General features: G+C 45.2%; 2 protein-coding genes across 3 annotated transcripts in view; one reads left to right on the forward strand and one right to left on the reverse strand.

Annotated features, from left to right (window-relative positions):
• Nucleotides 1–14136, forward strand: part of Rpn11 (regulatory particle non-ATPase 11) — a 157342-nt gene extending 143206 nt beyond the window's left edge. For both annotated transcript variants that reach the window (XM_077663515.1, XM_077663514.1), the window contains exons 8-11: nucleotides 269–343; nucleotides 7362–7487; nucleotides 8569–8631; nucleotides 13867–14136. In XM_077663515.1, the coding sequence (XP_077519641.1) occupies nucleotides 269–343; nucleotides 7362–7487; nucleotides 8569–8631; nucleotides 13867–13965 (363 nt within the window). In that variant the 3' untranslated portion in view covers nucleotides 13966–14136. The remainder of the gene's footprint in view (nucleotides 1–268; nucleotides 344–7361; nucleotides 7488–8568; nucleotides 8632–13866) is intronic.
• A 511-nt stretch (nucleotides 14137–14647) lies between these two features.
• Nucleotides 14648–26439, reverse strand: MED18 (mediator complex subunit 18). The gene is made up of 7 exons (XM_077663516.1): nucleotides 26109–26439; nucleotides 25646–25712; nucleotides 25295–25417; nucleotides 22394–22472; nucleotides 19927–20013; nucleotides 19550–19596; nucleotides 14648–14792 (listed from the first exon to the last, which is right to left on the reverse strand). Exons 1-7 carry the CDS (start codon nucleotides 26284–26286, stop codon nucleotides 14744–14746), a joined length of 630 nt encoding a protein of 209 aa, XP_077519642.1. The 5' UTR covers nucleotides 26287–26439; the 3' UTR covers nucleotides 14648–14743.
• Nucleotides 26440–26872: the final 433 nt, after the last annotated feature.

Consider the following 26872-nt stretch of genomic DNA (forward strand, 5'->3'; position numbering starts at 1 on the left):
TAAAATAACTCACTCAATTTGAATATTTTATGAGGTCTGACAGTCTTTGAATTAATGAGGTTTTACTTTATTTATGCCTTCTTATAGTGAAATGCAAAAATGCTCCTGTACTATGGTGTGTGCCATGGTCTGTAGCATTGCTTTGGCATGTAAATATCTGTGAGTCACTTGACATCCTCACATAGCTCTATTCTTGGAGTTTCCACAGTTCTCGCTTTCAGTGTGTGGCACCTCAACTACAGTATTTTCCTTACCTTTTTCTTGACAGGCTCTAATCCATGGTCTCAACCGTCACTATTACTCCATCTCTATTAACTACCGCAAGAACGAGCTCGAACAGAAGGTAAGTTTCCTGTGGGAATAATAAGAAGAGCCGGGGTCTCTGCTGCTTTGTTATTAGCAGTGATGTGATTCCGGCTCCAAGTGCACCTAACTGCGCCAAAAGGCAAAGCGTGCTACATGTTGCTTCATTATGACAAAATTCTCAAGCGCCAGTCCTACATTGCTTTAGGCGGCACTAGCAGGGAACCTACTTTTTTTTTTTTCTACAATCCTCAATCGCTCAATATACCAGGTTTTCTGGGGAGACTCAAAAATTTTTTAAAATAGGCTTTTGGGGATAAAAATATGGCTCTTGCGGCATAGTATTACCAGTGTTGGCAGACACCGGAAAGCCGGGGATTTTCTTAAATAGTTTGCTGGTTGACTAATTTCTGATAACTAGCTTTTTAACTATCACAGATAGGGAACTGGTTGCAATTAGAGATTTATAGCCAGTCGTTAGTAATGGCCATACATGTATCAGTTTTTAGAATTTTGAAAACGTGATTACTCTCGCCACTGTGGCTGGACAAAATTTGGCTGCAGTGTGCGAAAATGCATGCACTTTTGAAAGCAACCCCTCCAGTGCACGTAACTAGTTGAAAAATCGCTCTTTGTCGAGCTAGAGTGCCAAGGGTAATGCAGGGTGTCTACCAACCGGGAAAGCCGTGAAAACGGAATTCTCAGGAAATTTGCATAATCTGGGAAAACTCGGGGAAAACTCAGGGGATTTGTGTTTATATCAGGGAAAATTAGCTGCAGTTCTACATAAAAAGAACTAAAATCGCGATAATGCTGCCTTGTGTAAGCAATGAGGACTATCATTGCATGGATTGTCCAGTGCGGCGTTATGCGTCCTCTCCTCAGCGACCGCTGGCCTCCGTTATGCTGTCAAGTGGAGCATCCCAGCAAGGCGGCAAAAAGCTTTGCGGCGCCAGCGGCACTTCCAATTTTGAAGCATACTACGTCGAAAGCGCACACTTTCCCGTGCTTCCCCGGCACTGTGGCCGACGGCAGATCGCGCGCTTTTTACAGTTCACACGTGCGCTGTTCGACGGCCAGCGGCCTCCCCTTGTTTTCCTGTGTTTCCGAGTGGACAGCTCCAACAAGGTGGCAGAAAACATTGCGAAAACTTGCGATGGTCCCAAATGAACTCTTCCTCCCTGTGCATCTCTTTGATAGAAGCGTCCATTTCTGCCGCAGGGGGTGCACGCACGCGATGTAGGCGGCGCATCTTTGTCAGAAAGGGAGATAGTTTCACGATCTGCCGATGGCATCAAATCAACTAATTCTGTCCGTGCTTAGCTGTGCCGTTTTTAACCGACATCGTTTTATTGACTGCTGTAGTGCCGCAGGCAAGCTGTGTGCGACGTGTCAAGCATGACGACCTTCAAGTGCACTTTCATCCAGGACTGGACGAATGCGAAACATTGCGAGTTTGCAGCCTGGATTAGGCCCATCAAAAGTACCCCGAATGCAGCGTACTGTGCGCTATGCAGACAGCAGTTTTCGCTCAGCAGCATGGGAAGCAGAGCGGTGACAAGTCACGCTGAAAGTAAGAAGCACCGACTGGCCATTACCAGAGCCGGGACACCCTATATAGCCTCATTTTTCACACCGCCGACCACCACTGTAACCAATGCCAGGCCAGTGCCGTCAGTTTCTATGCATCCTTCAAGTGCTTCAACTACTGCGACGGACGTCCAACCCGATCGTACAGCAAAGGATATCTTTCAGCGTGACTTAGAGGTCATAAATGCTGAAGTGATGTGGTGCCTCGACGCTGTTATAACGCACACTTCACTTTGTGCTGCCGCGGCATCGGCTTCTCTGTTCCCTTTGATGTTCCCATCATCAGCTACAGCCAAGAAAATGCAGCTTGGCAAAGACAAGGTGGGATATACTATTGTCTATGGCCTCGCACCTTTCTTCAAGGAGAACCTCATGAGTGAAGTAAGCCAAGCCTCCCACCTCGTCGTGGCGTTTGACGAATCGTTAAACAAAGTTGCACAAAAAGAGCGAATGGACGAGTTGGTTCGTTTTTGGTCGAATGCAGAGCAGAGCATGAAAAATCGCTACTTGTCGTCATGCTTTCTGGGGCGCACATGGGCGGAAGAATTGGTGTCCGCATTAAAACTTCCACAGATGGACTCTCCCGATCAATAATTCAGATCTCAATGGATGGGCCAAATGTAAACATAAAATTTCTCCGTGATATCAAACAAGAACTTTGTGAATCCAGCGACGATCGTCATATTCTCGAAGTTGGTAGCTGTGGCCTTCATGTTGTGAATGGTGCTTTCAAAACCGGACACGCGGCAACAGGTTGGCAACTCATGGAATTACTTCGTGCTTTGTACAACTTGTTTAAATGTGTACCTGCCCGATGTGCTGAATAAGCACGCATAACCGGAAGCAACATTTACCCTATGAAGTTTTTCATTTCATAGCTCTTTCACTCTACAAACCAAGGTTTCTATAATCTGCAGTTTGTCTGAATAGACTTGCTGAGAGTGAATTGCACTTGTGACGCTAAAGTTCAGGTCCCGCACCATTGCGGTTACTATCAGTAGATAGAAATGAAATCTAAGGTTCGACGAAATCTCGTCTGGTCGGGTGAATACATCTGGTCGGGTGAATATCTTGACAACACCTTTTGGTCGGCGCTTCGTTATTTTCGCCAGTAGATAGAAATACTTCGCATTTGAAAATATTTGTTTCTGCATGCATCTTCCTTTTAGTTCGTATTTCAAAATGGTCAATTCGATTTGCAGTTTGTTTTAGCATTTTTTCAAAGATATTCAATTTGTTGTGCATCTTGCGAATCTCTTCCCTTTTTATTAAATGAAATAAACACTACTCCTTACTACTCAAGTAGGACTAAATCGTTGTTTTTATTTTTTAACATGCTTACAGGAGAGTGATACCATCAGGCGGCTTTGTGTCAGCTTGTTTTCGCATAAAACAAAGTACTGTGTCACTCAGGGAATTTTACAAATGTACTCTGGGAAAACCTGGAAAACTCGGGGTGTTTGGAAACGTCAACTAGATAGACACCCTGGTAATGGCGTTTTCGAAATTCTAAAAGCCGATATGGCTACAGCAGAGCCCCGCTATAGTATACGAGGTTATAGTAAAAATTCGAATATAGTAAAGTGAAGCTGCGGTTCCATTTTGCCTTCCATAGACGATTGCACTTTTTTTTCGGTTATAGTAAAGATTTTTTTTTTTCGGAGAAACGGCTATAGTAAACACCGTCTAGCCATAGAGATGTCCTTTTCGCGGAATGATGGCATCGCTGCTCGCGCGAAGTCTAGGATCGCGAGGCAAATAAACACCGAATGCGCTTATTGAGGCGGCTTCACCACCAAGCACAAGAGCTGCGAGGAGGAGCCAACTCTTTGAAGACCTTGAGGCCGTGAGGCAAAGCACGCGGCGTGCACGGAAAAATTAAAGCTGGCCATGAACGTAGAAGACGGCGCGGGTCGCCGAGAAAGGAAAGCCAGTAAAAGTGCAGTGAGGAGTAGAAAGGGGAAGAAAAAGGCGTACGTTCATAGCACAGCAGCGCGAAGCGCGGAGAAGCAGAGGCAAGAAGCGGAGGCGCGACGGAACTGCGTAGGTGGTTTTGCCGCGCTTGGCTCTGTTGCGCGCGTTTCTGAACTACTGCCGCTTAAATGACGCTGAACCTACAGAGCGGTGCGCCGCTCGCGGAAAGAAAACGCGCCGGCAGTTTTCTGTGTTTTTGCATTCTGAGCTACGGCTGGCACCGGCAGCGTGTGCATTGTCCCATGTTCCCCTGTTCTTCGCTAACTTGGCCACAGTCCCCACTTCGTAGATTTCACGTGTCCCAAGGGCAGGCGTCACCGCGCCAGGCGAGCTGCTGCATTGGCCACGCGTGCCATGCATACTCCCAATCAGTCGGTGTGGTGCACGTGCGTTGCCAGCGTGGTTTTTCTCGTCAGCTGTCACTGCACCCTTGGTTCTGCACACTTCTTAGATTTCCCTTAAGAATTGCTTCCAGAAAGCGGGCTTGACACCAGTGACGCGGAGGCGCGTGAAGCTACCGCCGGTGCATTGATGACAGAGCTTTGGTCATCGGTGAAAAATGATGATTGCGGCGTGTCAAGTGGAAGAATCCTTGCACGCTGATGATGCAATAATTACAAATGAAGACCTCACCAACGAGGTGATCATGGCAGCTGTCACCGGCGCGGACAGCAACGGGCAGAAACCTTTTAAGTTGTAAAATATAATAGTAAAAGCTCTTAATTCCACCTACATTACTAATTCGAAATCCGTATAATTCGAACTGCCAGCACAGTCCTGGCCAATGCCCATGTAAGTCTATGGCGTCATACGCTTGCTAATTCGGACATTACGGGTCTCGCACCGGTTAATTCGAACGGGCTCCCGAACGGAGGCTGTGTCCAGGTGTGACTGGCGCGGCGAGTGATTGACCAAATAGCCGTGTTAAAACCTGAATTCTATGCTGCAGAGTCATCCGTGCACCTGAGATGTGCATACAACGCCAGGCATGGCGACAAATGCACGGCCTCGTCTCGAAATCAGTCAGACCGCGTATGCTCGGTTTCACTTCTCTGAGCTTCAGGCAAGCCCATAGCAGCCAGTTAACCAAGCCCTGCTGCGCGCTGTTTCGGGCGCTAATTGGCGCTATCGCATTCGTTCACGTGGTTCTTTCTCCGGTTCTTCCAGTGCGCCAAAACTGCGCACTTGTCACATGCCGTTCACTGTTTGTGCAGTGAAGCCTCCTCACACACCACGCTACTGCTTGTGAGGGGTGTGATGCAGTGGCAGTGGGGCTCCAGCGCTTCCGTGTCGCCCTTGCCATTTTTGAGCAGTTCTGCTTCGACGCTCCAGACAGTATGCATGCAATAAAGCATTTATGGAAATGAAAAAAATAATAATAATCGTCGCACTGTTCTCATCACAAAAGCAAGCAGCCATTGCAAAGTCTTTCACCAAACAAATTTTTCAGGATCATTCAATAATTTGAACGTTTTTCTGGTCCTCTGAAGTTCAATTTAACGAGATTTTACAGGCACTAAAACAATCAGACCCCTCCAGGTCTTTCCTGTCATTAAATGCTCTAAAGTTCGTGATATTTTCTTTTTTTTTGGCACAACCTGGTTATAACAATGGTATTTCCATGGCACTTCAGTATTGTTATGAGTGAGTTTGACTGTAATACATTTATTGACCAGCCGCACTTGTGCAAACATACAGGTGTGCTGAACGTGAGGGCAAGCGACATGAAGAGCTAGAATGCAGTGTCAGTCACCCACCGTAGTGGCTTCTCTCTAGTGACTAGGTGCAAAGAGGTGAAGCATCATTACTACAACAACAATATAAGATACGATCACCGTGCTAGCATTCGAGAGAGCTGTTTTTGCGAGGACTCAACACGGACGGAAGAGTCGAGGTTTCTTCATGCTGGATATGAGCATGGGGGCCAAGCATCCATGAACTACAGGGATGCGCTTAGGTATGAGCATGCTGAGTCAAGTGAACACAACGTGAAAAGAAACGCTGCGACCTTCCCCCCACAACTCAGGTGCAAAGGGGCGAAGCATCCAAAATTAAGATATTGTGGTTACTTTAACCATTGCCATCGACGGACCAGATACGTTGCGAAGTTCTTTCCGCGCTTAAGAAAAGCTTAAATGTGGACTGAATTCTGCGAGCGCTAAAAAAAGAATCTGTTCAGATCTTGTGCCAGAAATGCTGATCGACATTATCATGAAGTGAAATTGTCAATCAATGTCTTTGTGCCTCATTCAGCCGTTACATTTTCGAAAATTAAGCGATTTGGGTCATATGTTTCCTTAGACAATGTTTTTCCTGCGATTTTTTTTAAACGTATCAACGAGGTGTTACTGGGTGTGTATGATATATATATGTATTGTAATGGGGCCGACTGGCAGCAGTTAATCTAGCGCAGCGAAGAGGTAGATGAAGTGCAGTCGGGATCCTGAGTGACACCTGTGAGTGTGTCCATCATGGCGCTCTTCGACCAATGCCCACCAGCGTGCACGTCAAATAAACGCCTTTAAAATATGTATTCATCCCGTATAAGTCGCACCTCCCTGCAAAGGCAGTTTTTCAGAAAACAATCCTACGATTCGCGCTGGTGCATAAGGCTCACCAGTTCATTCGGTATGCGCTATAAAAATGCTCTTCTTCAGAGAGTACGATGAAAATGCATGCAAGCAGCAGCTGCCATGCTTTGACTAGCGTGCCTTTTTACTGCGGCCTTTTTATTTGTGTGTGTTGGCCTCACCACTCTTGTGGGTTTGCGCCAGTGCCGGATAATTTTTTCTCACTCATCAAACTGTCTCCCAGCTTCGCGGTTCCTGTTCTCCAGTGCATATTCAACGACACGCAACTTCAGTTTCGCATCATACCTTCTTCGCCTCGCAGGCAATGTCATGTTGAGCAAGAACAATGCACAACACACATGAAGCCGTATGGATCAGATGCTGAAATTAAACTTTCGAAAAGATGACGGGACTGGATACAGTGGTGGCACACGCTTCTTGCCACCGCCTGTTGTTGCAAGATTGTGTGGTTTCACCCATAGGCTAAAGTTTTAAAAACACAATTTTAGCATAGGACAGTCCACATTCTGCAGGTGTGGTGTGCTGCTGTGGAGGGCTATGTGCGCATGCAGATGGCCCCAATGAGCGTGGAGCTGGGTCTCTGCAGAAGCGGATCATGGTAACAGATCAAGCTGCACTGAAGCTCTCGAATGACTCGGACTGTTTGTCTCCTGTACACATTGATTTTATTTTCAAACATAGTTGCTGGGAATGTAAAAAAAGGCGCATCATTTTTGCCATATATATAAATTGCATCAAAGAAAACTCCAGAAAACCGCGACTTACACACCTGAAAATGCGGTATAGATCTGAGCTTAAAGCTGCTCCAAAGTGCATGCAGCCAATCACATCACTGTATTAGTCGTGCTGTTCAGCTGTGTTGTTCGTATGTCTATAATAAACAGTTGCCTTTGTCTCATGCAGATGCTGCTAAACTTGCACAAGAAGAGCTGGACAGATGGGCTGACCTTGCAGGACTACGACCAGCACTGCCAGGTCAACGAGAGCACTGTGGCAGAGATGTTGGAACTTGCAAAAGCCTACAACAAGGTTAGTTTTTCTGCTCTCATCTATGCATCCTTCCTCACTTTCCAATTCCAGTGCTTTTGCATATTATATTGTGCTCAGAACTCATTCCTGCCCGTTTTCTTCCGACTAGGCATAGAAAAATTGTGCAAGAACTTGCGTCAGGTTTTATATCATGACTTTCTGCTGGATCTTGCATTCCATGCCATTCTGGCCTCAGGTTAACATTGCTGCAACTTCTTTCTGTACCCCACCTGGAAAAATGGGCAATTTTTAGTGGCAGCTTTATGCATAGTTTGCATGGAAAATTTGCCTTTTAATTTTTAAAACATTGTTTAGTTCTCATCAGCTGTTTGTAGAGCGTGCACATTATTTAACAGCTTTTGGAAGAGAAGAGCCCACTTAGGTTAGTTAATGCCAAGTTACAGTTGCAGCAGTAAATGCAGGTTGCAAAGTCCTTGTTTAGGCTGGTAGCTAACAGTGGTAATGCATGGTTGTGCTATCTCCTTTGGCATTTTACTCAGTGCCATGGGTTTTTCATGGAATGTAGGCGCCCTTATGAAGCTTTTCATGCTTTTGGGCCTTTCTAGACTGGCAGTTTTTCTTATGTTGGAAGTTGTAGTTGTTCACTGACTGTTCGGGTGCTGTAGTAATGCAAGTGTTGCAACTAAAACCTCATTGGTGAATTGGCTGTGTCTCATCCTTGAACCGTCTTCACACATTTAGTTTTCATAGACAGCATTCTCTAACTTTAAAATGTAGGCTCTTTGAAGAAAATACTGCTTGTTCATAAGCAGTAAAAAAAATATGTGGTATCTTATGGCCATTCATAAGTGTTAAGAGCAGTGCATCTACAGTAGGATCTCTTTGCTTTGATATCAGTTCATTTCTAAGTGCGGGAATCTGCATATTATTTGTAGCTGCATAAGTTCTCCGAATAACAAGCTGTCTAGCTCTGTAGTGGTTTCTAGTCTTGCTGCAGTTTTCTTTTTTATTCTGAAACAGTAATGTTTTATTGGTTGCCACTGAATTAGTGTGAACTTTTGTCGTGCACCGAGATTTTTCAGTCATAATTTCAAAGCCATTGTTTCTGTTTTTGCCACAGTCTCTGGAAGATGAAGAGAAAATGACACCAGAGCAGCTGGCCATCAAGAATGTTGGAAAGCAGGTAAGATCAAAGAGTGTTCAAACATGACTGTTCTGTGTACCACATGAGAGAATGATAATGGTCTGCAGTGGTGGATAGCTTCAGTTTACCGCTTGACATGAGTGTTGGTCCATGACCAAGTGCACCATTGTTGTCTAACCGCACTGCGGAGTGTTGGCAGTTACTTTACTTTGTGCTGTGCAGTAAACACATTTGCACTGTGCATAACTGCAGTCTAGTTGTATTTACCTCCCAGTGCTTCGTGGGTCCTTGGTGTTTAATTTATAGTACATTAAAACCTCATTAATTTGGACTTCAAGGAAGTGAGAAAATGTCCGAAATTGCCAAAAACAGTTTGCTTGAAGGCGAAGTTTATTTTATTTGAACCTCAGCAATTGTTGTCTCCTTTATAGAGGAAAACTGCTCAACAGAAATTTCTTGCAGTTCCATCAAATGTTTTAATTCGCGCACGCTGTCGGAAGTGGCAGAAGCAGAACTGCTCCACAATGGGGAGGGTCTGCGCAGTTCTTTCAGTGTACAAAACTGTGAACAGCGAGCTTCAGTGCTGGAATATAGAACACTATTTATGCCTCAAAACAAGTTTTATTTACGGGGAATGGTTGTCAAAGTTGAAACTAATCAGTGATGTGCATTTGCTTGCGCTTCTTCTGCCAAGACTCCATCTGCAGCTTGCGCAAGAGCTCTAGCACAATATGGAGCGCCGACGCTACTTCACATGCACTTGGCTGTGGCATAGGCTCATCACTGTCTGCTATGCTCACCGCACGTGAGCCCTGCGGCGTCTGCTCAGTTATATCAGCGTCACTCAAGGACTCGTCTCCACACTGATGTCCATGTAGCTCGCGGCACCAACAAAAAGCATCACGGCGGCGTCCGAACCGCTGTAGTGCGTTGCGTACACCACGGGCGCGACCGAGTGACTGCGGCAAAAGCAAAACCTGGAATGGCTTGTGCCAAAGCATTGGCGGCGCGGGCAAGTGCTCCAGCAGCCCGCACTGGAGCACTATTGTTTGACATCTCTAGTAAATTTGCAGTGCGTTGTACTCACTATGGGTCAACTTCTATCTACGAGGAGCGGTGTCAGCCAGGTGCTCCTAGTTCAAATTATCGGGAGTTTTCCCCCCATTGAAATACAAAGGGCTGTGCCAGTACGCAGGCATCAACCCGAATTAACAGAGTTCGAATTAACGAGCTTTTACCGTATTGACTAATGTCTCATCTCGCCAACCCTGCTCCCTCAGTAGCTGACCAAGATGATCATAGACTCTGATGGCAGCAGCAGTATTGGCAGCGAACCCTGCAGCATATTGCTGACATTTGGAGCTGGATGCCATGGTCATCTGGCAAGCTGGGCAGTTGAAAAGGTGGCTGTATTACTAGAAGAGGCTCCGGAAATGTCCATAGACACACACTCCCAAGATTTTAAGGTCTGGCTACAGCGCGCCATTGCTGCTGTCCAGACAATCTTGCCCGTCCCCAACGGTAGTGGCGAGAGTAACCAGGGAAAACGGTGCAAAAACTTTTGGGACAAGGAGCTCTGGGTAGCCTTTAGAACCCCAAAACAGGCCTGCCAGGAGTACCGATTTGCTGTGTCACATGGTGCAAGTGAGACCGAGATCTACTTACTGCTTTTGAAAGACAGTACCTCAAAGTGAACTGAAATATGGCCAAACTGGTCCAACTCAAGATGCAGGCAGTGTACAGAAGAATGCTCTAGGAGATTGTGACCTTTAGGACAGATGGAGCCGCTGCAGCGGCTCGGTGCTTATGGCGCTTGGCTGTTGACCCAAAAGACGCAGGTTCAATACCGGCCTAATTTTGATGGAGGCGAAATTCTAGAGGCCCGTGTGCTGTGCGACGTCAGTGCACATTTAAAGGATCCCAGGTGGTCAAAATTTCCGGAGCCCTTCACTGCAGCGTCCCTCATAGCCTCAGTCGCTTTGGGACGTTAAACCCCATAAACCAACCAAACCAACCAGCTTTTGGAAGAAAAGCAGACTCTTGTAGAACTCCATAATGGCTGCCGACTTGGTTACAACAGCCCAGGACTGAGGCAAGGGTGCCCAATATCAACAGTCCTATTCAAGCATTCGTGTCTGGAATGTATGTAGCGGCATTTCTCAGCAAGTGGCCTAGGGGAACCTCTTCACACTTCCCGAGTGTGGATGGACTGAAGTCTATCTTGGATATCTGCTCCACTGAGGGCTGTACCCTTAGCTTGAAACTCATGGAGCCAGCTTCTGTTTGCTCCCCTTCGGAATTTTCACCTCAGCAAGAACCACAGCTCCCTTGTGCACACAATGTAGCTGCATTGCCTGGTTGTTCAATCACCTTGGCATAGAAATTCCAGCTGACCCCCACTACCGCCGAGAGTTTGAGAGGAAGCTTCGATCTAGAGAGATTGCCTGCCAGGCCCTCTTGGCCAAGGTCACCCAGATGCAATGGAAGTCTATGGCAGTAGAAGGCTTGACTTATGGCTGCTCTGTCGTCTGCCTGTCATCGACCTGCCAGGTGCTGCAGATTTACCAAAGAGAGGCTGGTTGTGCAGGCTTAAACTCACATGGCAATGTTCTGAATGAGACTGCAGAGAGGAATCTAGTAAAGGTCATAGTTCTTCACTACCTCGCTTCTATGAGGTACTCGTTACACACACACACATACGATTACACGAATGAACAGAGGATCTGGGCTTTTATAAAACCTCGAAAAAAATACAGGAACAAATACGCACAAAATAAACAAGCTTCGCAATCAGCTACCAAAACTGACACAATAAGTAGCTCTCAAGCTCTCTCTTCACATCGTCTCAAACCAAGGTCCTGTCTGCTCCCTCAATGAAGCCCAACCAAAAACCGCATAACAGCATGCAACGCGCTTTTATAACCATCTTCAAAGCTTCCAAAAGTGGGTGGTGGCGCCGAGGAATGGAGGAGGTGCCGCAGCACACGTTAAGCTGTGTCTCCCTCCCCGTCTTCCTGAGTGGGCTCAAACCGTCTTGAAAATCTGTGCAAGTGTGCCCCGCTTCGCGAAGGACACAAGGAGAAGAGGGCCTGGGCCCTGCGCTGGGATGTGCCTACAGGCACGTGCGCCTTCGGGAGTGTTCAATAAAGTTCTTTTCTTTCTTTCTCTATAGCATCCTTACAGAAGTGGAAGGTGTGCAGGGCAGTGGAAAAACTTGTATATGAGAGATGCTTTAGTGAAGTGCCACATGGTTGCTACTTTTTAAGTGTGTGCACCTGCAGTGTGTGGACACCAAGTAGGTGCAGCACACTAAGCAGCTATTGGAGAGCTTCCTCAGCCTGATTGCTGATGAAAAGTATGGGAACAGATGCACAAAAGTACAACCGAAGGGGTAAAAGCAGGCAGCCCGCAAAAAGCCTGCACTGGTGATTTACTGTGCCAGCAAGAATAGATGGAGGAGGAGCCCTTCTACGAGGCCCATAGCAGCACTCCAAACATGCCCAAGTACACAGCCAACGTGGACAAACTTGCCCGCTTTGACACCTGGCACATAGCATATAATTTTTGACCTCATAGACCACCTGCTGGATGGAGGCCAAGCAAGACCAGTAGAATTTGCAGATGGCTGTGGCAATAACACCACACTTCCGCCAGTTGAAGTGAGCTCCAACTTTGGGACGTCATGAAAGCTGCAAAGTACCGACTCAAAACATTGCTGGTGCGCTTGTGATGACCTCTGCATGCTCGGCCTGGCAACAATGAACAGAGCTGGCACCATGTTTCAAGGGTTAATTGACCACTTTTTGTTCGTGTTTTTTTTTTGTCTATGCCCCCATTTCTGTCCGATCTTTCAACTTTGTTGATCACTCGATACAAACGCCTGGCCAGTAATATCACCATTAGTAGCCACATTTTTGTTTCAAAAGGTTGATTCATTATTTCACATCAGTGTTGGTGGCAACGCGTTACTTTTTTCAGTAACTTAGTAACGTACTCGTTACCATTTGGGACCTGTAACGGGTAGCATACTTACATTAACATTTTTTGGTAACGTGAGTTGTCACGTTACTCGTTACTTTTTGTTCCAGTTGTCCCACTCCGTTCCCTTTTTCTAGAAAAAAAGCGCAGAGTACCTAAAGTGATGTTGCAAATAAACAGGCGCTTTCGACGACCTTTGTTGCGGCTCGCATGCATGCCAGAAAACACCTGCCCTTCACGACGCACCCAACTAAAAAAAAAAATAGCCATAAAGCACGAAACACGTGCACGCATTCCCACACTCGCCTTCGGCTAACTCCCCTTCCCGTACCACTCACACACACAACTTTCTACAGAGTGGAAGAAAGCCGAGCATTTTGGAACATCACATTTTTCACAATTGCCTTAAATTTGTTGAGAGTTCAGTGACGTTTTCTTTGTGAAGTTAGAACTGATGATGAAGTGTCATTTTGTGTTTAATGTCACATTCAGAAGATGGCTTCACCATGTGCCACAGAGTTAGGAGCCATCACATGCAACTCTACAGGCAACTTTAGGCCACTATAACATTGCTAAGCTCCTGCACATTTGTGCAAAGTATTCTCGTTAAATCAGGATATGTATCGCTTAAAATGATTGTTTGGGCTAGAAGTTTTATGTGAAATAGGAGCTTTATAAAATTGTTATCGTGAGTTCTTAGGGCAAAGACGCACTAATTAAAATTTATGTCCATGAAGTAACGGCAAAGTAACATGCGGTACTTTTTTTCGGTAACGGTAACGCGTTGCTTTTTTTTACAGGTAACGTAGCGCGGTAACGCGTGCCTTTTTCCTTAGCGTAACGTGTTAGTATGTAGTTACTTTTTTTCGGTAACACCTACAACACTGGTTCACATACAGTTCAGTGGGCAGAAAAGGAAGCTTTTGGAAGTTTGTCACTTTTCCAGCCAGACCATTCGAGTCATGAGGAAAAGAACTAAGAGTTAGGCAACAGCAGTGGCAAGATGGAATTCGAGGGGAAATAAGCACGCTACAATGTTCAGGTCTGGTTCTGCAAACCCTCAACTAGGCTGGTGTGAGTGCAACACCACCACAGTGATTAACCCTTTGATTTTTAAGTTGCATAACCCTCTCTGCTTAGTGCATGGGACAAGGCACGTGGTGTGCAACTTCAGGGCCAAGGTACAGAAAGGGCATGCGCCAGTGAACTTCTTTCTAATGTGCACTAAGTCAGCTCGCAGGACTTTGAGCTTTTCAGGAGTGTGGGTGACAGCTGTGCCACTGCTGTTCTTCGCAGGACCCCAAGCGACATCTGGAAGAGCGGGTGGACATCCTCATGGCTTCAAACATCGTTCAGTGCCTCGGAGCAATGTTGGACACTGTTGTGTTCAAGTGATGACATGCTCTTATTTAAGACCAAAGTGGTTGCAACTGCAGGAAAGTAGAGGAGTGCTTCTGGCACTTGTGACAGAGGGAACAGCAAGAAAATGAAGAGTGGGCACCTACTGGAGTGCCTAGTCCGGTGCATGGCAGTATGTGTGCTATTAAACTGTTTTGCAACCAACGACATGCTTTTAGCATTTCTGTGGCTGCTTGTTTGAGCAAAGGCATTTAATTGGTTTTGTGGTGTTTGACATCTTAAGTGAGTCAGGCTATGATGGATGCCGTAGTGGAGAGCTCTGGATAATTTCAACCACCTGGGGTTCTTTGACCTGCACTAACATTGCACAGTACACAAGCCTGTAGCATTTCGGCTCCATGGAAATGCGACCGCTGCAGCCGGGATCGAACCCGCGTATTTCAGGGAAGCAGCCAAGCGCCATAACCACTGAGCCACCGCGGCGGCTCTTGATAACTATTGCATTTTAAGATCAAATTTTTTTTTCATTGCTGCATTCAATATTGACGTTTAAATGTTCATACAGACGTGGAGAATCCCTGGCCAGAATGCAAGCTAGACTCAGATCTGTATGTTGCAAGTGTAGCCGAGACAACTGAGCTGTGCCCAGATGTCTTTCACACCTTTTGACATTCCTGGTAACAAGTGTGCATATCACATTGCGTGTGACAGCAGTGGGGCAGTGTTTGTAACAGCATAGTTTATTACACTGAAGAGTGGTTTATGTACAGGGCAATGAGAACAGTAGAATGGTTACAAAACTGAGTGAAGAAATTTAGATATGTTGGAGTCTCGTGTGGTCAATCTTCTCGAGTTCCACAAGGCTGACACATGTGTCAGGAAATATACACAGCAATTATTGCGCCCCGAAGCAATGCCACACACCTGTTTTTCTTGTGTTGAATGATCTAAGAGTGAAATGTTGGTAAAGTTCTCCTTCCCAACAGTAATCCCAATTCTTGGTGTAGTACTACAAAGATTTCTAAACAGACACCCCACAAAAACTTTGCCTGTGCTCTCTGCTATGTCAGATGCAGAACAATCTCAAGTACCGCACTTACAAAAAAAACTTGTATTCTCATACTGCGCTCCCCACTGCACAAACACACCAGCATGCATGCAGGTGCGCGCAGGGCAGGCTTGGGGAAGATCGGCGAGGCCAAGTGTGGCTACGAAAGGTGAGTGGTGTAAAAAAAAAAAGTAGGTAATTCGTTTGTGAATTGGTTCTGGTAAAAAAGTACTGCACGCTGCTTACCCAGCTCGCTCGAGCTGGCAGATGCTTTCTTGTATGAACGGCTGCGAGAGCAACTTCCAATAACTTTTGAAGCGTGCGCCGTGCCTGAACCCCAAACTACCGACCTGTTGGCTGCTCTCTTTGCCGCTACACAACAGGAAGCATGCGAGGGCACCGTTTTACACCTTGTATCTTTGCTCTCCGACTGCTGGTATGGTGATAGCATTGTTTTGTGTTTACTACTTTGAGCTGCGCATGCCCCGTCAAGCCATCACACGGGGAACTACATATGTAAATCTGGGATGGGTGTGGTAGAGGGAGTCGACTTTTGCTTTTTGTTTTGGCCAGCGAGAGGCACCAGTTGCAGGGTCGACTTATAAGTGGCAATATAGCATATACATAGCGCATTATGACCTTTGCGGAATATTTTAGGACGTGTCTGCAAAATCTCCCCATAATCTGCGTACCCCCTTTTGGAAGCCTTAATTTGGAAGTCCACAAGTTACGTGCGCAAATATGGTTCCTTACCATGCAGGTGATCTTGGACAGTTCTTGCAAACCAAAGACTCAAATTGCTGTCATATTGCACTGCAAGCATCACTAGTATTGAATAAATTGACTAGGATCATCATGGAAAAATATGGATGTGAGAATAGTACCGCATTTACTCTCGTAGTGAACCCTCTTTTTCCAGAAATGTTGGCACTAGTTTGGGAGAGGGTTCATTACGTGGGGAAAAAGTTTCGACATATTCGACGTCCAAGTTTCGTATATGCCCATCCGTCAGTCATCAACAAAAACGTGCAGTCGACAAGTTGCGCTTCCGTGTCGCCCGCATTCGTGTTTCAGCATTGTTTGCTTCAAAAGGCATTTTCTCTATCATGGCACGATCCAACGAATTTCTGACAGTCACCGGCCAATCACAACATGGTAAAGGACATGCTGACACCCGCCTTGAAGGCCACGTGAGAGCTTTAGAGCACAGGTCTTTGGCGCCCATTCCCAAGTTGGTAGCGTCCCTCCTCAGCGGACGAGAAACAATGCGGCGAGTGAAAGTATGGCGGGAGCATGGGGAGGGAAGCGGAAGAAAAGGGTACTGTAGCTGCAGCGAAAAGTGCCGCCCAAGCAGAGTCTCAGCGCAGGCAGCATCAGGTTCTGGATTATTGCTGTGCGCATAGCTAAAGTTGCCACCATTTGGCACTGCGTGTTAACTCTGCGTTCAATTAACTCTGTCCTTTGCCAGCTCCGCCCACCGTATGCTCGCAAACTTCTTAATCTCAACCACCCACCTAACTTTCTGCCTCCCCCTGCTACGCTTGCCTTCTCTTGGGATCCACTCCGTTACCCTTAAGGACCAGCGGTTATGTTGCTTTCGCATTACATGCCCCGCCCAAGCCCATTTCCTTTTCTTGAATTCGACTAGGATGTCATTAACCTGTGTTTGTTCCCTTACCCAATCAGCCCGTTTCCGGTCGCTTAATGTTACACCTATCATTTTTTCTTTCCATAGATCCCTGTGTTGTCCTTAACTTGAGCTGAACAGTTTTCGTAAGCCTCCACATTTCTGCCCCGTAAGTGAGTACCGGTAAGAGACAGCTGTTGTATGCTTTTCTCTTGAGGGGTATTGGTAAACTGCCATTCATGACCTGAGAGAACCTGCCATATGCACTCTACCCCATTCTTATTCTTCTAGTTATTTCTCTCTCATAATCCAAATCAGTGGTCGCTACCTGCCCCAAGTAGACATATTCCCTTACTACTACCAGCACCTTGCTACCAATTGTGAACTGCTGTTCCCTTGCTAGAATGTTGAACATTAGTTTGGTTTTCTGCATGTTAATTTCTAGACCCACCGTTTTGCTCTGCCTGTCTAACTCATTCACTATGCTTTGCAATTCATCTCCTGAGTGACTCAGCAAAGCAATGTCATCAGCAAATCGCAGATTATTTAGGTACTCTCCATTAACTCTTGTTCCTAACTGTTCCAATTCAGGCCTCGGAATACCTCCTGTAAACAGGCGGTGAATAGCATTGGCGAGATCGTGTCTCCCTGCCCGACGCCCTTCCCTATTGGAATTTTATATGCTGACTTTATGGATATTGAAACAAAAAGCTTTACTACGCTAAGTAAAGCAGTCGGGTGGGCCGGAGAATGACCTTCAATTGTGCAAGCAGACGCGGCTTGGCGTCTGTAATGTTGTCTATCCGCACGCTGGATAGACAACGCACCCACCTTGCCATGCTGCAAGAAGCGGTCAACCAGTGAACGCTGCGGCCTACTTTGCCGTGTGCGATGTGTGCAGGCGTTTGACCCTGAACCATGTGACGACTATGACGTCACTCTGCCGCCACCGAAGCCGAAACCGAGCGCTCGCCTGTTTCTATAGGCCGTCGGCATTCATTGCGGTTCATTGTGTTCGTTGGCATTGGCTATGTTGACTCGGATGATTTTGAGGAAAGGAAGGGCGCAAAACTGGCACCCTGGGTCAGTGGACGCCTCAATCGCACTTTGAGGTGTGTGGCGGTGGTGTGAGAGACATGTGGGTTGCATGCATTAGCGCTGACAGCGTTGTGGCAGACACACGACACTGCAGCAATAGGCCGCAGCGTTCATTGGGTGACCAACCTTTCGCGATGAACCATTAACTGCCAGCTGCCAGGATGGCAGGGTGGGTGCGCTGGCTATCCAGTGTGCAGAACGCACTAAATGTTACAGGCGCCAAGCTGCGCGTACTTGCTCGATACAGCACAACTTTCGCTATCTAACCAGGTTCAGCAGTAGCTAAACCGCAGCTAATTTTCTTCCAGTATTTTCACATAAGGTTCTTCTAAATCCTGATTCCACAATGCCTGCATGACTGCCAAGGTTTCCACTGAGTCAAATGCTTTCTCGTAATCAATAAAGGCTATATATAGGGGTTGGTTATATTCTGCGCATTACTCTATCACCTGATCGATAGTGTGAATATGATCTATTGTGGAATATCCTTTATGAAAGCCTGCCTGATCATTTGGTTGATTGAAGTCTAAGGTTGCCCTGACTGTATTAGCGATTATCTTAGTAAATACCTTGTAGGCAACGGAACAGTAAGCTGATCAGTCTAATTTTTCAAATACTTGGCGTCTCTTGTGAATTAAGATAATATTTGCGTTCTTCCAAGCTCCTGGTACGGTCGAGGGCATAAGGCATTGCGTATGCAGGGTGGCTAGTTTTTCTAGCACAATCTCTCCTCTGTCCTTCAACAGATCTGCTGTTAACTGATCCTCACCAGCTGCTTTTCCCCTTTGCATTGCTCCTAAGGCTTGCTTTGCTTCCTCTTTCGTTACTGACGGGATCATGCATTGCTGTTCGCTACTGTTTCTCTCTTAACATTCTGATGACATTGGCTACTGCATAGACTTGTGTAAAACTCTTCGGCTACTATCTTATCCATACTGCTAATGACATTGCCCTCCTTGTCCCTTAGCAATTTTTACGTGATGCTAAAAAAAATACATTCCTAATGTCAAGTGGGGGGGTAATTATGCGAGTAAGTATGGCACTTTTTTAAAACTCAATCAAGTATGAATCACTGTTGCTAAAAAATAATCATATAGGGATAGAACCAAATACGAAAAGAATATTTTAACTAACATTTGATACTTGTGCGAATATTCGTGCAGAATAAACCTTCAAAAGCAATACACTAGCAACTGCACTGCAATACAGTATATAGCAGCACACCATGCAGCAGTACACTATATAACTTATGCAGCCGTAGCTGTCAAAAGACTCGGCAATGATCTCTGGTATGGGTATGCAACATTACAAAGTCAGTACATTAATTATGACTGTCTTGTTATACACACGGGAAAGATACCTCTTGTTACGAATGACAACAGCAAGTAATCTGGAGCCACTCTAACAGGTCAGAGGGGTGAGAATTAAGTGAGCCATGGGCTCCGAGATTGGTCATCACTGCACGGTTTGCTCAGCCCTGCCGCATCGCCTAACCTTGGAGGCCATGTATGAGTATTACGAATAGTGATTTGAATGGCCTCATCATGGCACCGAACCCTCACCCTGGCCGCAGATCGTGGCAGCATGCTGTGCCGCATCGGAGTCGGCCCCATTTTTGAAACAGTCATCAGAAAAAACCTAAGATGTGGCTTATTCAAACTCCATGCCAGTTATTCAATTCGAAAGCTTGACAACACATTCAACTGATTTCAAACCGTTTTACACATATACTATTTGGTATGTTTGACAAATCGAATAGAAGGATATGTGATTCGCTACTAGAAAATTTATAACGCTCGCAAACCCCTAGCAAAAATCACACAAAGTTGAAATCATGAAAAGGATACGGCTTCAGCTGCTCTGCAAATGCCTTCATCTCGTCACCTAACGATTCCTGCATTAGAGACACTGTTAGTAAGCACACCAGAACAATGTGCACACTGAAAGTTTTTTTTTTTTTTACAGCATGCCATGGACGAACTACGGGAAAGTGTTTTCCTAAGTAAAGTGTTCAGTAATCGGAATGTAGCAAGTAATGATATATTACTGTTTTTCAAAACTGTAAATCATTTGTTCCTGTTCCCAAAATGGAGATATGAGTAATACAATGGAAGCCCCTTGTAGTACTGCTTCCTTTAAAAGCCGAGACATCCTGTCGACCTATTGCACCCATGACCTCGCCAAAATCAGGACATGTGAACTACGAGAACAAACTGTTCCTTACCTGTCCCGCTGGGGCAATAACACTCAGCTCTATTATGTGAGAGTTTGAAACAGGCTCAATGCTTTCTGGGTTTCCCTGCTGCACCAGCTGCGAACAGACAGAATGGCAGGATATGTATGCCCGCAAGAAAAGAACAATACACTGCCTTAGAGCGTATGGACGAGCTTTATTCCCCAGCAAGTGGACCCCCTGAAAACAGTTGTGAAGCAACGTGTGGTCATCTGAAACCAGTGATACCTGTGGCAGCCACAACTCTTCTAAAAGGTCGCCCACTGGCCTGTGAACCACTACTGCCCTACTATCAAACTACTTTAACACGTTCACTGCATCATGTATTCATGCTATCGTCATGAATACTGAGTCGCGCAATGGAGCAGTGGGATAGCTCGGATTTCTCAGAGCCTGCAAAAAGCACATGTGCTGCAGGTCGCTACTGCCACGTGTTGGCTTCACTGGCGTACTGGTGGATCCAGCCCCAATCACATACATACATAGGGATGTAGTCGAGGGTTTGACGGCATACCGTCTGGTCAGGAATCATGTTGATGCAGATTGCTGGTCACTGGCCAAAGTCAAAAGATGAAAAGACGTTTCGGGAGCACTACGGCTCCCTTGTTCACTATCTATAGTGAACATCTTTTGACTTTGGCCAGTGACGAGCAATCTGCACATACATAGGGATTAGGGCTCAGAAAATCGCTGCCGCAGTGAACATGTTAAAGAAGAACTGCAACAAACTGCACACATCACAGCCACCACAAATTATTATGCCTGTCTACCTGTATGTGCTTCTGGATAAAAATAAATGCCGGCTGGCTTCTCCTCAACATGTGCTTTGAAGGTTTTAGGGAAGCCTTGTCAGAAAACATTGATCAGCTGAGCGAAAAACCAACAGGTACTGGCCGTTTTATGAAATTATCTTTAAACCAGCTCAACGCTGACTGAAGGATCTTGCTTTCCATTAATTTCAATCTGACAAATACTGAAGCTGAAGGCTAAAAGCATTCCATTCTTAACCCTTTCAGGCACAATTTTTGTTTTCATCAAAAACCATTATTTTTCCACCTAAATAGTAAATTCAGACCTTGAGAACAACAATTTGTTAGTATTCCAGCGCAAAATACCAGCAGTTAATTTTACAAAGATGTGCAAAATTCTATACAAAGAGTCGCAGTGGTTCGAAAGAGCAACATAGAAAGAAATGCCAAGACTTGCCAGATAAGCACACGAGGGCTAATGGAATCAGTTTCTGTTTCGAAAGATGCACCTCACACTTGAAATTGATTTTAAAAAAAGTGACGCTATTACTTGTGCTGAAATCTGTCAGCATAAAAACGACAGACGATGTGTTGTTCAATGTTTGCTACATGTAGGGGTTGGACTTTTCGGTTTCTATTTTTGGGAAATTCGACGGACATTTTTCGGTTTTTATTTCCGAACGCAGGTTTCGTTTTTTTCCGGCGATTATTATGTTCGACGAATGAAATAATGGCTTTTTTCGGTGATTTAATGTAGCAATTTTGTGTGGTCAAAAGTGACAAATTCTTCGACGTTTTTTCATTAACATGCAAATGGCAGTACTTCAAGCTGTGCTTGTATTGCTATCGTCATTAAAAGAGAAACTAAAGTTAAATGAGATAGCCAGCAGGCAAAAACAGAAGTGCACATTTACGTCTAAGAACTAGGTTGACATTTTTTCCGTAGGCTGTCGCACTGGGCTGAGCGCAAGGGCGGGACATCATGTGGGCTGCGTGTCGGTGGCAGCAGAGCCAACATTACTAGTCAGTAATGTTGATCAGAGTCGTGCATTCCCTTATACAGCTCTGGATGGCAGCGTTGGAACTGCTGCTTAGTTTCGCGGTAGCCAGAACTACTTTCTCGTGACGTCCATGCGCGTTTCGTGTCAGTGTCCTACATGCTGTTAATTAACCTACTTGACCGACTAAATGCTTTAAGCAGGTGGTGATAGTGAAGAAACAATGCTTCGCTGCCTTAGTGCCCTGCCTTCCGCACTTAGTTCATTTTCAACTTTGACTCAGTGGAATTCACATTCAACAGCCAGCTAGCCATGCCTTGCACACCAAGAATACTGACCTTTTTCGGTTAAAACCGAATTTCTAAAATTAAATTTGGCGTACTTTTATTGTTTTATTTTCAGTTTAAACTGAAAAGTTCAACCTGTAGCTAAATGGCATAAAAAAAACAACCTATTTGTGACATGAACGATGCTAAAATCACTTTAAACTTGAAACTTGAAAGTCACTGCTAGGTACAGCAAGCTCTCGGAAAAAGCTGCAAGTGCGCTGTGTACACGATTGTGTACAAAGCGCTTTAAAGGGTTAATACTGGATAGATGCCCAACAAAGTAAACGAGAAACTAGCAGCTAAGCCAAAAGTAGGAGGCATCTAAGAATTGGAAGGAACGTAACTACTTCCTACAGATTAAAATTCTCGTGTCATTTCTTACCCGAAATACTTTGGCAACGATGACTTTCATGCGCCCTTTTTGAAACATATGTCCTTTCAGGACAAATTCAAAGTCTAACCTGGAAAAACGAAGCGAAGTTTGTCAGTTACATGCAGCAATAAAAGGCTGCAAAGCACAAATCATGAGCCCAAGCATGTCCACTACAGAGAGTGGCCACTTCCGTCCACCTTGACCCTCTAACTTCCTAATCCTGCCCATCTCACTGTAGTGCCCCTGCTAGGCATACTTTCTCCCAGAATCCACCACACTACCCTAAAGGTGCATCGGTTATCTGTTTCCCACATGACATGCCCCGATCCACAAGTAAAATGGAACAAAGTACCCTGGGGAGAACTGACACTCCTGTATGATGGCACAGCGAGGGCACAAGGCCATCTTTCGAGGCATCAGCCCAGGGAGAAAGTGGCCTAAACCTAATAATATTCATGCTCGACCATCTGCACCTTTCTCATTCATTTCCTTGGCAAACTGCAGCAACACCCACCAACATTTGTGAATGTACAGTGCAAGTCTACTAGAAGGTACTCATGTTGAATGTTATTAGCGCCTACTCCTGGGTATTACTGTTTATACTGGACTGCTAATTTCATTTGGGGCTCTCTTACTGCTCAATTAAAACAAAAGGTTTAGGTAAAAGGGACAGTTTTTACTGGATGCGCTTTGTCAGCGCATTGAAAGAGATGGGGAACAGAGTAAGGGACACACACAAGGTGAATGTTGAACCTCAACTGATCGGTGTTCGTCTGCGTCTCATTGAAACAAGCTGGAGAAATGCATTCAGTCTATAGCAACCAACTAGCCTGTCTATACTTTAACACAGTTTTTAAATCTAGGCTGAGGAAGGGAAAAAAACATGCTTTTGTACAAAAAATAAAGGCAGATAAGATTCCCCAGCCTTTAATTTAGACTTGGGCACTGTCGACTAAAGGTCATTTGCTATGGCTGAGTGACTATACAGTGAGATATGGCATTAAAGAAAAATTTTGTGTGCAGCCATTCACAATGGGGTCGCAATGTGTCCACAAGGTGCATGTGGGCTATGTGAGAGTGGAGAACTGCGGATAAATTCGGCCACCTGGAGTTGATGTGCGCTGACATTGCACAACTAGGCAGGTGCTTTGTATTTCGCCTCCATCAAAACTCGGCCACAGCAACCAGGATTTGATCCCGCAACCTTCAGCTGAACACCCAAACGGCATAGCCACTAAGCCCCTGCAGCAGGTCCGGTAACATAACTAACACTTCAAAACAGTAATAATAGCTATAACACGGCGAGTTTTTTTTTCCTCTTCATGTTTCAAATGGGCAGACTCGATGTCACTATAACAAATTTACAATTTGTGCCTTAAGCACTAGCTGGCACCTAGGTAGTTCTTAACCATGAAAAAAAGCAGCAGACAATCTAACTTTACATCTAACTAATTTACAGAAGAAGTGCTAGCAATTCTGGTTGGTGTGGTTATTTTTAGTTATTTATATTCAGTTCTATGGTGCAAAAGCAACTAAGGCTATGATGCACCAAACACAGGGTTAGCATGTCTTTTGTTCAAGGCAATACCTATCGTTTTGTGTAAAACACTGACTCCCTTAAAAAACTTTAAAATACATGAAAAATCAACAAGTGCTTGATCACCCAAAAACAATATGGGCTACAATGGGATGTATTCATTGTAAAATGACAAAATATTTTTTTTCTCAGTCCTTAAAGTTTTGTACATGGAACTAAAATGTGGTTTACAGCAAGTTCACCACCACACATTTCGCAGAGAGGTCTGTTTTGTTTTGTAACAAAAGAACTGTAGCGCAACCAAGATGAACACAAAAAAGAGGCACACAGGACTAGCGCTAAACTTTATCTCAGATGAAGTTTAGATGAAGTTTAGCACTAGTCCTGTGTGCCTCTTTCTTGTGTTCGTCTTGGTTGCGCTACAGTTCTTTTGTTACAATATGCACCATCTAGCCCAACAAAAAGTTCTTCTAAACCATCTGTTTTGTTTTGTCAGTAAGAAGTTCTACGCGCGTGTGTGTGTGTGTGTGTGTGTGTGTGTGTGTGTGTGTGTGTGTGTGTGTGTGTGTGTGTGTGTGTGTGTGTGTGTGTGTGTGTGTGTGTGTGCGTGTGTGCAATGTATAGGTTACATAAAATAACTTCTGTAAAACATTCTTGATGTCTACATGATTTCCATTCTCCTAAAATGGTTTAAAGAATGCAGTTTGTTTTTTACTTGCTTCTGCCACTTATTTTTCAGTTTACTGTATATTAACTCCAAACAATCCTTTTGCGGTATGTTCAGTTGTTTTATTTGACCGAATTGGGCTTAAGCAACTGTGCATGCGTCTGCTTTTTCATTACCCCTAATTCTGACATGGCTAGGAACCCATCAGAATCTGATGGCATGTTTTCTAGTTGTCACTTTTAACTATATTATGTATGTTGTTTCCTGTTAATGGTTGAGCAGAATTTCTGAAGTGCAGTGCTACGTATGGTTGTTCTTAATTTATTTTTTCTTCCAGTTTTTCACGCAGATGCACAATTGCCGTAATATTGCTGTATACACTATATACAACATTGCTGTATACACTGCTGCATAGAACTGCTGTAACACAGTGAGCCATATAGTCTGTTACAATGTGTAGCTGTATTCCCACTCCATGTCTTCTGTATATTGTACTTGCTCCACTCCTCTCAATAATTTCCACGGGGCCATGAGAGTATTTGAAATAAATAAACTATAACTAAAGTAATAGGATTTTCAAGACACAGCAGTTTCATAGTCCTCGTGCTCCCTGAATTCAAGCATGAGAGCACATGAAAACATGGCCCTTACAATTTGAATCAACATGCATGCTAGTAATGAAAGTGTCATACAGCTGATGACTCACCGAAAACCCAGCTCATTAAGAAAGCTTGCAACATTGTTTGACGTACTGACGTCAATGCAGCTTCTCACAACGGTGTGCCTGCTTTTGTCCCCAACTTCAGGTTGCCCCAAGTAACGGAGGTGCCTGAAAATGACAATGTGCACCTCTGAACTTCTTGCAAATGATTGCTGCCATCACTCTGTGCTTCAAAAACCAGCTGAGAATAGTATTAGACAAGCCAGTTAACACCACAGTCTGATATAAGAGCACACTGAGTAAGCCAAGAGTTTTCATCATTGAAGACAGCCGCTGTCCACCTTTTCCGGCACTTGCAACTTAAGCTAAAAATGTCAGCGAGGTGCCTTTGCTTACCATGGCATCTGTGGGCTGTCGAGCGACTGTCTTGCTCTCACAGTGAGTGGTGTGCCTGTGGGCCCTCCTGCACAAACCCACAAGGTTTCCCGTTGCTGCGTAACAGCAACAAACAAACTGGACGAGAAAATGTTTCTCAACATGCAGGTTTATTTTACAGAGCAATGCGCTGCTCTAAGCAGCACATTTCTTGCATGCACATGTTAGTATCTGCACGGTGAACAAAACCGACAACGGTGCAGATGTACGAAACGCCCCACCTCAACACAATTTGCGAATGTGTAAGCGCTCTACATCTTTCTCTTTTTTTTAATCGGCACAATCGTACGGTTTACAACAGTGCGTCAGTGCAAATTTCAGCACTGCCCTTTCGTCACTCTCATCGTCGCCTGCATCACAGGATGTTGCTATCAGCCCAAACAACAGCTTCATCAAAATCGCATAGATCCGGAACAGCACCCACTTATCTGAAAGACCATCTCGTAGTCGTGAAAAGACTCGATTGGAGAGTCAGAGTTGTCGCAGAGACCTCGCAGCCGGTGAAGAAGCACTTCGCAAGCACCATCCATGATGCTGCCCTGCAGCAGATACTCCATAACGGGCACGAGACCGCGGCGAACCGTGGGCGGTGTGGTCTCCATTCTTGCAACGGGCTGAGCCAAAAGTTGAATGAGTGAAATGCGACGCGAAACGCGATTTTTGCGAGTGGAGAATTCTTCACAAAAACGGAGCAACTTTATCAACTGCCAACTGTCAACAAACTCTGCGCCATGCTTGCCGGTCACTGGCCGGCTTTCAGCACGGATTGGATTAGATTGAATTAAAAAGACGAAATCCACAAAACTAAAGAAATACGTTACGCGTATATCTGAAAACTATCTAACCACCTTGTGGCTAAACAAATACAGCAAGTCGAGAAGCTGACCCATGGCGCCCAGAGTTCGCAAGCAGATAAGTAGCGCCTGAGTCATGGCGCGAATTTTAAAATTGTAAGCAGTGCTGTGGGCTGCCAGGTGGGCGCCAGAGTTACTTATCAAGACTTCTCAGTTATTAATAGTAGGGGACTTCAACGCACCAGACCCGGAATGGGGATGCACAAGAGCTAGCCCCAGAAGCAACAGAGTATAACAGGCAGCCCAAAACTTGGCCCAACTGTCCTGAACCCCCAAGACAACTCGAGTTTAGGCAAGCGTATGTACAGAGACTTCGCCAAACTTCACCCTGGTC

The sequence above is a fragment of the Amblyomma americanum genome, chromosome 4, assembly GCF_052857255.1.
Source record: "Amblyomma americanum isolate KBUSLIRL-KWMA chromosome 4, ASM5285725v1, whole genome shotgun sequence".
In the NCBI taxonomy this organism is placed as follows: domain Eukaryota; kingdom Metazoa; phylum Arthropoda; class Arachnida; order Ixodida; family Ixodidae; genus Amblyomma; species Amblyomma americanum.

Excerpts from the sequence above, each read along its gene's own strand:
- MED18 (XM_077663516.1), bottom strand. The coding sequence starts at position 26,286 with ATGGAGACCACACCGCCCACGGTTCGCCGCGGTCTCGTGCCCGTTATG. Across the intron at positions 25,713-26,108 it reads CGAGATGGTCTTTCAGATAA|GAGGGCCCACAGGCACACCA; the intron begins GTGGGTGCTGTT and ends GGGTTTGTGCAG. Across the intron at positions 22,473-25,294 it reads CTTAATGAGCTGGGTTTTCG|GTTAGACTTTGAATTTGTCC; the intron begins GTGAGTCATCAG and ends TCGTTTTTCCAG.